Source organism: Lepisma saccharinum, chromosome 21 (genome assembly GCF_977018435.1).
Source record: "Lepisma saccharinum chromosome 21, izLepSacc3.1, whole genome shotgun sequence".
Classification (NCBI taxonomy): Eukaryota; Metazoa; Arthropoda; class Insecta; order Zygentoma; family Lepismatidae; genus Lepisma; species Lepisma saccharinum.
Window position 1 is genome coordinate 24807973 of NC_139249.1, and position 10831 is coordinate 24818803.

At 37.4% G+C, this 10831-nt stretch overlaps 1 protein-coding gene across 1 annotated transcript; it reads left to right on the forward strand.

Annotated features, from left to right (window-relative positions):
* The first annotated feature begins 2004 nt into the window (after window positions 1-2004).
* Window positions 2005-2730, forward strand: LOC146004111 (endonuclease V-like). Its single transcript, XM_083142776.1, has one exon. It carries the CDS (start codon window positions 2005-2007, stop codon window positions 2728-2730), a length of 726 nt encoding a protein of 241 aa, XP_082998902.1.
* Window positions 2731-10831: the final 8101 nt, after the last annotated feature.

Below are 10831 nucleotides of genomic sequence, written 5' to 3' on the forward strand. Positions count from 1 at the left end.
ATTTGCGCTAGCCCCACGAACGATTCACGGATAGCTCCACGAACCATTCACGGATAGCCCCACGAACCATTCACGGATAGCCCCACGAACCATTCACGGATAGCCCCACGAACCATTCATAAATAGCCCCACAAACCATTCACGGATAGCCCCACGAACCATTCATGGATAGCCCCACGAACCATTCACGGATAGCCCCATGAACCATTCACAGATAGCCCCACGAACCATTCACGGATAGCCCCACGAACCATACATAAATAGCCCACGAACCATTCATAAATAGCCTTAGAGATACTGGGCGAAAGGGGGGGGGTTGTCACCCCCATCAACCTCACATTGAGCACGCCACTGATCCTGTGCACGTCATGTTGTCGCAAGTTCGTAATCAGAAATGATGAACAGTAACTCACGTTTATTTACGTTCTAGAACTGTTACACAGTTACAAAACCGCGCATTTGGAAACACTGACCGGTTGTTACGTCATGAAACGCTCGCAAATATTTGGTTCACGTAGTAGACGGACATCAAGGGAACAGCTTTCATGCATCGGAGCGACATTAATGTCGAAAATTACATGATTTATCGGCAAAAAAATTTCAACGAGTTGAAAGCAAACTTCCAAGACCTTCCTAAAGTATAAATAAACCCATTTCGGTAAGTACTTTCTCCTGTAAAATTGAAGAAATACGTTTTGGGGATACGAAAATTTTACCACGTTTGGTAGTTAGTAATCGGGGAAAGTAAGTTTTAACGTGCGGAAAATTTTTTTCTTTAAAAAACCCAGAAAAACGTGTCCAGGTTGGGCGGTATTGAAATCGTACCAACGATGGAAAGGCATATTCCTGCACAAATCTAGCGAAAGCAAAAAATGTCTATGTTGTTAGGTAGCTAAGTTTAGTTCATTTAGCCTAAATAATAATTAGTCATTGTATTTATGCTAATGAAACCTAACCTACCAGGCCTAACCTAACCTTGTAGGCATTCCTCGAAGAAATAATGAAAGAAACTGTGCGTCTGTGTGTGGAATCCGGAGTGACAAATCAACTCGAATGCCGCGAAACGAAGGGTCTCACTTATCGCACAACACTTGAGCGCCTAAACAATATGGACGCGAACAAATGGAGAAATGCATTGCTTTTAGTAGCAGGAAAAACATTTTTGATGAGCCATAATATAATAGCAATCGTAAAAGGAACACCGGAAAATGGAAGTAGAAGGTACGTACTTTCAGGGGATATAAATTTTGTTGGTCTATTTAGAGGTAAAAAGCAGCCCATGTTCTGCAGTGAGACCAATATTATTACCATTTCATTAAAATTCCTGAGTTTTTATTTTAAACAACAAATGATACACAATTACAATCAGAAAGTTCGATTTCGATACTGAATGCAAGCCTGTACCACAGAGATGAAATGAACGGAATTTGGTTCGCGTTTGGCGATACTTCTTTATCACTTTTTGAAAAAAGCTTTGATACGTATTACGCAGTGATTTCATACAATGTTAAATTACGATTTCATTAACTACATTAGGCAACACTTATCGCATCCCCAAAATAATATTCTAATGACAAGAATCAGACGACACAATTTCAAAATGTAAACAAACTGGTCGGCCGGATGAAGCTACTTATCCAAATTAGAAACTAAATATTGTGTAAATGAAAGAGTTGTAGAATACGTACATTCCTGGTACTATTTGTAAATATTACACGTATTCTACTCTCATTCTCGCAATAAAATTTAGTAGAAGAAAAGGTTCGTGAATATGGACACGAATTTGACTTCAGCCGGTTCGCGAGGAACAGTAGAAACACAGAATACTAACTACGGTCAACCAATCTCCCATAAGACTGAAACAGCCCTGTGTTGTACACTACAGTATGTGACTCACATGTGACTATTCTTGGTGACAACTGCGTATTACAGGTAAGAGTACAAAAGAGTACATTACAGTGTAAGATAACCATACAGGAAAGTGTATGTATCACATATTCCACAATGGTCGAGAAGAACAAGGAGACGGAATGGGAAAAAGTGCAAGAGCAAATGAAAGCGTTGGTCATTTGTAATGACAGTGAATTCATAGTTGAAAATGGTGTACATCTTGTAGGAGGTACTGATCTTTCGTTTGTGAAGGAATCGCCTAACAAAGCATGTGCTGCATTAATTGTATGCAAATTACCAACTTTTGAAGTTGTGTACGAAGATATCAGAATGGTCACGCTTGACGTTCCTTATAAAGCAGGATTCTTAGCATTTCGTGAAGTTCCTCCTCTAAAAGAAGCAGTTGAAAGAATTCGCAACACAGCGTCGCATTTCACACCTGAAATAATATTGGTAGATGGCAATGGAATACTTCATCCTAAGGGGTTCGGTTTGGCGTCGCATTTAGGAGTAATATGTGACATTCCCACAATTGGAGTTGCAAAGAATTTGCATCACGTCGATGGTTTGATGAGAGACAACACACATCGGAAGCAAATAAGTGACTTGAAAGAGATAGGAGACAGATTTCCGTTGGTTAGTAAAAGTGGAAAGGTCTTGGGAATGGCCTTAAAAACATCATCAAAATCAGTACGCCCAGTGTATGTTTCTGTTGGACATAAAATTGCGTTAGATACAGCTGTCAAAGTAGTACTACAGTGTTCCAAATTTAAAAATCCCGAACCAGTGCGACAAGCAGACATGCGTTCAAGGGAATACATTCGAAAATACAAACCATAACAAGTGAATTTGAGGAATTGTTTTTAACGTCTGCACTGATGCACGTGATGGACCAAGCGAATTTTAATGTTAGGTATTTGTTACCATGTTACATTGTTGTGTTTTAAATGAACATTGAATAAAAGTTTATTTTTGAGATTGAAATTTGGAGTATTAATCTAAGGTGGGTTATTTGGTAACGATTAGATAAGCCGGAGACGGATTTCTTCAAATTTACAGGAGAGGGGAAAAAAGTGATCCCCAGCTTGAAAAATGTTCCGATATGCATATGAGGTAAATAGAAATGATTTTTATTTGAAAATAAACGAGTTTAATGTGTCTCCGGCTTATCTAACTGGTACCGGTTATTTTGCATAATATATATTTGCTACACAAAAGTACAGGTACCAGTATGGTATAGTGAAAACACATTTCACTCGTTTATTTCCTAATTATTTACATTTGTACTTACCTGTTATGCATAGCGGAACATTTTTGAACATGGTATTTTGCTTTTTTCACTGAGAAAAGCCTAATTTTTCACATTACAAGTATTTATTGTTCGTTGCTAATTCGCTTTCGTTACGCACAATATTGCGGGCAAATCTTGACTCACGTTGTCTATCGTCAGCTGATATGCAGTGTTTCCAAACTTATTAATGGAAAAATGCCGCACAAACTATTCACAGAAGGTTTTTAAGCGAAAATTGATCCACAGACCATTCACAGAAGGTTAGGTTAGGCAAACAAAATTAAATTGGAAAAAAAAAATGTTCACACGTTCAAACTTATTAACGGAAAAATGCTGCACAAACTATTCACAGAAGGTTTTTAAGCGAAAATTGATCCACAAACCATTCACGGAAGGTTATGTTAGGTTTAGTTATGTTAGGCAAACAGAAAATTATATTTGAAAAAAAAAAAAAAACGCTCACACGTTATCTTGTAAAACTACAGCCTGGTTGCTACACTAACGGGGGTTACATAATCGAACGCACGGAACATTTGATACTCGTAGTCGACGGTAATGGTGGCAAGAGCTATCGTACATCGGAGATACATTAATGTCGAAAAATACATGATTTACCGGCCGAATAAGTTGAACGAAGGGAGAAAACACTTCCACGAGCTTCCAAAAGTCTACGAAAACTCATTTCCGTAAGTAGTTTCTCCTGTAAATTTGAAGAAATGTGTTTTCACTATACCATACTGTTACCAAAGTACATAAGCAGATGAATTTTGGGTAAAACTATCAAAGCCGGGAATTGTCTGTAACTCGTTCATTCTGTAATTGTTTACATTCATACTTACTTATTCCGCATTGGGAAAGATTGTTTAACAAGGGATTTCACTTTTTTTAACAAAATTAGCATCTATTGTCGACATATCGAATAATTATTGTTCGTTCTTTGGCTCAAGTTCCCTTTGTTTTCTTGCGATTTCATCATGCTACAAATGCAACTTTTACATGGTTTGATTTCGATGTACGTCTGTTAACACATACTGCGGAGTTTTAGCGATTACTTAAGGTTTTTGTTCAATATATGCTTTTGTGGTTAGGTTTGGTTCCCATAGCATTAAAATAAAGTCCCTAAATGCATTCTACTAAGGTTCCGATTTACTTCTACATTCATTCCCACGCTTTTACGATATTTATTGTTGCTTGTCGACGGAGAATATCTTGTCCATGAGAAGTGTGTAAGGTAATTTTCAAGTTGTTTTTTTTCAACATAAATAACTTTTTTTTCGAGTCCAAACATGCTCATTACTTTAAGGAAGGTTCAAATTTCGTGTGACAATGATTTCCAAAATTCTACGATAATTAGTCTTTGTGCTAGGAGAAATCATAAAACAATCGGAACGGTTACCAAAACACTTGATGCATCGGACAGACATTATTATAGATAAATACATGAATTAGCTGCCAAATACATTGAAAAATGCGAGGAAACGCTTCTACGAACTTCCAAAATTACACACAAACTCAATTCCGTAAGTACTTTCTCCTGTAAATTTGAAGAAATCTGATTCCCGGCTTTGATAGTTTTACCGAATTTTGAATAAAGGTTTAAGATTGGAATTTAGGGTATTAGGCTAGATCAGGTTGTTTTCCATAATGTCTATTTGTCTACAACCAAAAATGAAAAATCACAATGAACTATTCCTAGCAAACAACTAATATTGTCAATGTTAACACATACTGCAGAGTTTTAGCTAATACTTAAGATTTTGTTCAATATATGCTTAGGTTAGGCAGGCCAGGTTTGGTTCTCTTAGCATTAAATAAAGTCCCTAAATACATTCTACTAAGGTCTCGATTTACTTATACATTATTTCCCACTAGTCTACGATACTTACAGTTGCTTGTCAACGGAAGATACATTGTCCATTGGAAGTGTGCATGCTTGCGTAAGGTAATTTTTAAATTGTTTTTATCAACACAAATAACTTTTTTTCTGAATCCAAACAGTGCTCATTACTTTAAGGAAGGTTCAAATTTCATGTGACAATGATTGCCAAAATTATATGATAATTAGTCTTCCTTCTAGGAGAATTTGAAGATGATCATAAAATAATCTGAACCGTTACCCTAATTTTTTGCCACACATAGAAGATATTCTATAAAATAAACTTAGAAAGCAATAAAGGCCCGGCCAGGACTCAAACCTCTGTGTGTCAAGCATTTTGTGCTATTCCTCAGCCAACAGAGCTTCTGAGCAAACTCTGGCTGGTCTTGATTTTTTACTTGTACTGAAAATTTCCCCAACCAGTGATACAGCAATGTGATCCACTGGGCCCAAGTTCCTTTTGTTTTATTGAGATTTCATCATGCTACATATGCATTTTTTTACATGGTTTGATTCACGTCTGTTAACGCTAGAGTTGGAAGTGGTTGAAAAAAAACTGCTTTTTTGGGGGGAAAAAACATTTTTTTTCCTGTGGCTTTTTTCACAAATGTGTGTCAAATCAATGAAAATACAGGAGTTGGCAGTATTTTTCCTGTTCTTTGGTTTTCGTTTATCTCCCTACTGTGAAATAGATGCTTATTTCTAAATATAAAATACAATTTACAATATGAAATTCGTAGATAGACATAAACAGTGTTTTCAAAAAAGCCAATAATATGATATGATTTTCAACATTTGAATTTGTTATATGAACATGTATATGAAGCAGAAAAGAAAATACTGCTCTACCTTTTAAAAATCTAGTATCAAGCCTCTCTACATTAAATTTTGTGTTCAGAAAAATATATTTGTATTCTGTCTTTCCAGTACATCATGTATAATTTGGTTAAATGGCTGCTAAACCTGGTCACGGAGCAACTAGTGGTGTATTTTGGCTGCTTGTAGTGGTTCTCAACCTTTGTGAGACCACAGCCCAGTAAATTTATGTCTTACAAGTCGATGCCCTGATCCCAACAATTTCACTCATAAATACAGGGTGTTCATAAAGTCCTGGTACCATTACAAAAAAAATACTACTCTCTGTTCTTCTTCAAAGAGTAGCAACATCTGAAACAGGAGTGCCTTCAACACAATCTTTGACATACCCCCAGAAGATGAAATACAAGGGTGTGATATCAGGGGAGCACGGTGACGAGGGAATAAGTCCATCACAGCCTATCCACCTGCCAGAGAAATGCCTATCCAGAAGACCTTGAATATCGTCGGACCAATGAGCGGGTGCCCCATCTTGTTGAGAAATTATGGTTGGCTGGAATTCCTCCAACTGAGAAGGAAGGCACTGTTCAAGCATGTCGTAGTAAATGTTACTGGTAATGGAATTCTCAGCAAAGATAAATGGATCTATCACGCATCAGTCCACACCACGCATTCAACTTTGGGCTATCATGCATGTCTTCACGAGTGGCATAGGGATTTTGTTGACAGTTTCATCAGATACACTTGGTCGTCCTTAACACTACCAGTCTCTCTTAAGTTCTGCAACCATCTCATAATGCTTGATTTGGATGGAGGATCTCTTTCATTCGAGGGCGAAATTCTCGCTGAACAGTTACTGGTGATTTGTACTCAGCATACCACAGCACACATTGTGCTATCTCTTGTAGTGGTGTCATTTTCGTCAATCATGCCTGCAACAGAAGTAAACAAACAAACCGTCATTTTGCAATCAACAGCATTGTTTTATTGCATGTAGTTTCCAAGCTATGTTTTTTTGTAATGGTACCGGGACTTTATGAATACCCTGTATATTCCTGATCTTTTAAACTTTATATGTAAATTAATATCCTCCCTTAATTAATATAAATAGTAATATATATATAAACTACAGCATAATCATAAAGAGTAATAAATACTGTAATTCAATTATGTATAGACTTGCTGTCAAATATGAAATTAGATTTAAATTAGTTCTCAACCCCTGGGTGCAATGGACCTTTTGCGACCCAGTGGTTGAAAAGCACTAAAACTGAAGCAGAAGCAAATAAGATTGGCCGCAAATGGCAAAAAGAAACTATTTAAGAAATCTGTGTGCTGGACCTACAGTTTGAAATGAGATCCGAAGCACTCTGCCTACAAGGCAACAGCTTTACTTTATTCCACTCCAGAGGCCTATTCATGATTATAAAAGAAACGTTCTGTCAAAGACCTGGCCTTTTTCCAACAACAGTACTTGCAATTTGTTCCATATCATGCCCAAAGTCATGCAGCCCATCTCTGTATAGGTGTAGTATGTGTCCACATTGGAAGAATGTAGGTGTGATATGTATGTACATTTCAAGTTCTTTATTTGTGTATGTTTTCTCCACTTTCTTGTTAACCACATTAGGTAAGGTTAGGTTAGGTAAAGGAAACACAAAAAAACAAGATGTGTGTGTTTTATTTACCTAACCTAACCTAATGTGGCTCACAATGACGTATCGAGAAAAAATGTGGAGACGTACTACACCTATACCACCCATCTCTTGCTTTGGATTTTATTGTTGCCATAGAAGAGAAGGCTTGCTCGCACAAATTTGAATTTGAAAAGGGCAAAATTATGTCCATTGATTTGTAATTTGACTTAATATTTATTTTGCCTACTTCCTAATGTCTTCCTAATTGCCGATCTCACAGCACCCTGGTTGGGAATCACTGCTTTAAACTGTAGGTCAGTCCCAATTAGCCTATCTGTACATAAAAGTGGACTTTGAAACAAAATCTCAAACCAAACACCTAACACAGCTTTAGTTAACATCAGGTGAGCATTACCAACCAAATATATAACGTGTATTCCTTTTATAGTAGGTTTCTGGACTATTGGTAGATTTCTGTATTCGTGTATGTTTTCCACAATAGCAACTTTTTTATTTTTAGTAAAGATATCTGAAGTCAATTTGTAGCATGATGAATGTGATGTCATTGCAGTTAGATGAAAGTATGTGTTGGATGTAGATTCTTTCTATTCTCTGAAAATTCATATCATTCTCATAATTAGTCCATGTACGAGGGGAGAGTGAAAAGTTTTGATCCTCACAGGGAAGGGGTGTTTTAGCTACAGTTTTACATTATGATTTCTCTACATAATCTCTATAAACACCTCCCCCCCCCAGATCAATGCACTTATGCATTCTGTGCTGCAATTTGTTTACAGTCATCTGGTACAATGATTTTTGCTGAGTCTCACACCACTGAATGACTGCCTTTGTCCATGTGGAAGTGACGTCCTCGAAGTGAATTCTTCATAGCAGGGAAAAGATGAAAATCTGATAGGGCAGGTTGGGGGAATAAGGTGGATGGGGAAGTGCGGTGAAACCACACTGGACCAAAGCAGCCTGTTCAGTGAGGCCTTGCCGACAGAGGTAGCACATCACGGCCGTCGGCCACTCTCTTCTCCGACACTTCATTCATTTTCAACCTGAGAAAAGAAGAAAACATGTGAATTTTATAAAAGTTCGCACAGAGTATCCTAGAACTCAAACCTTACATCCTCCAGAATTTTAACTACCTAGCATTAGTGTTGCCAAGTTGGCCCTTTTGGGGCCAGAACTGGCCCTTTTGAGTACGTACAGAGAGAAATCTTGCTACAAATCTAGCCCTTTCAGTAATGAAATGTTTTTTTGGTATTTCAGTAAACTGCAAAGAAAAATTCACTTAACCGACCCTTCTCTGCACCTGCAAGCTCGTCCTGCGACCCCTCCTGGGGAGCAGGTAGCAAGTGCACATTGTCACTTTATCCCCTTGTTTCTGGTTGTAGCCCAAGGCGAGTTACAGATAACGTCAATTCCAGAAAATGCGAATCTTCGTTCAGTTGCATTGCATCTGATTGATTGATTGATTGATTTGGTGTTTTAAGTCCACTTTATGCACAGTAAGGCTAATCGGGACTGGACCTACAGTTTAAAGTGGGATCGGAACCACTTGTACCTTCACCGGGTATCGAACCCGGGACCCCTTGATTACAAGGCGACGACGCTACCACTGCACCATCGGGGAGGCTATGCATTGCATCTGGTCCTTGAAAGTTCACACAAGTGAGGTGCGTAATCGACGAATCGTTCGTAACAGTGATGCTCACCCAGAGACTAGTTCGTTCGTGCGGCCGTGTGTGTGTTTGTGAGTGTACGTGTGCGTATATATGAAGGAGGAATATGCCGAAAATGTGTAATGCTTTTGTGTAATCTACTGCACCACAATTTAAGGGGGAAATAAATTATTTAAGTTAAGAAAATTTAATTTGGTTGAGCGTATGCCCCTCATCTTGACAGTTGATTAGTTGTGGTTCTTGAGTTTCAGAAATTTTGCACCAAAACACCCAAGGATTAAGAACCAGGTTTTTTTCAGTGCGCAGCCGCACCTTTGTAAATCTAGCCCCTTGGATGTGAATTTTAGCTCCATTTTGGGTGCGATTTTCTCTCGTGCTGTTGGCAACACTGCCTAGCATCACTCCTTCCATGTGAGGCTCAAAACTTTTCACTCTCCTCGTAAGTGTGATGCTATTCTTTTGAGTGTGTTGTGCTAACAAGTACATACATGTGGAAATAGAAATGTTAGCATGCAAGGAAAAGATGTAACATTATTTTTTCATGCTGCAAAATTTATTTGTTTCTGGGAGATATAGGTAAGGTGAAGTAAGTGAACCTAGCATAATTTTACGGTACCTCGGGAACCAGCTAAATTCAAATCCATTTCCATATTCATGAATCTTCACTTTTAGTAAATTATAATGTAAAATTTTCTTGCTCGCTTCGCTCACATTACCTCCTCTACTCAGTCTTGTCAAGTTCAGAACCGTAGCTTGGGGCAGTGGGAGTCTGCCATGGGCGCTGAATGGTCTAAATGGGAAAGAAGTTGTGAAAGAGATAATGCCATGGCATCCAGTTAAATTATTTGCATTGCACCCTATTAAATCAATATTGCTTTCAATTGGAAAAAAATTTCTTGCTCGCTTCGTTCTCATTCTTTTCTGTAATGTACTTAAATAATATGTGTTGTATATATGTATTGAGTAAACTTAGAATACGTATACGATTTAGTGTTAGCATGTTAAATATGTATTTTCTTATTTTATGTTGCTCCATGTTGTATATGTGTAAAACATATGTTCTAAATTAAAGTTATACATGTTTGATTGATTTGTTGTTTTAAGTCCTCTTTATGCACAGAAAGTCTAATCAGGACTGGACCTACAGTTTAAAGTGGGATCCATACCTCTATGTGCTTCCACATCGAACCCGGCACCCCGTAATTACAAGGTGAGGAGGCCCAGTTATACATTTTATATGTACAAAAAGAATTATCTTCGGAATGCATTTATCATTCATTTTCTGTCATTCAAAAATACAGTTTGTGTGCTTGTTTTAGCTAATGTGAAATTGACTGTTGAAAAAATGTTTCAAATCGTTTGTTCCAAAAACATGCTTTAGCACCGACTTCAACCACCTTTTTGCGTAATTTATGAAGATAATAACGTATTTAATACTACTACTACTATCACTAGTAGTAGTAGTAATAATAATAATAATTACTATTATTATTATTATTATTTTGCCATTATTAATGTTTTGTTGTTGTTGTTATTATTATGCCATTTTTAATATTTTTGTTATTATTATTATTACTGGTACATTCCCCCCCCCGGACAAAATTTGTTGTGGTTGCGCCTCCAATTTGGATAA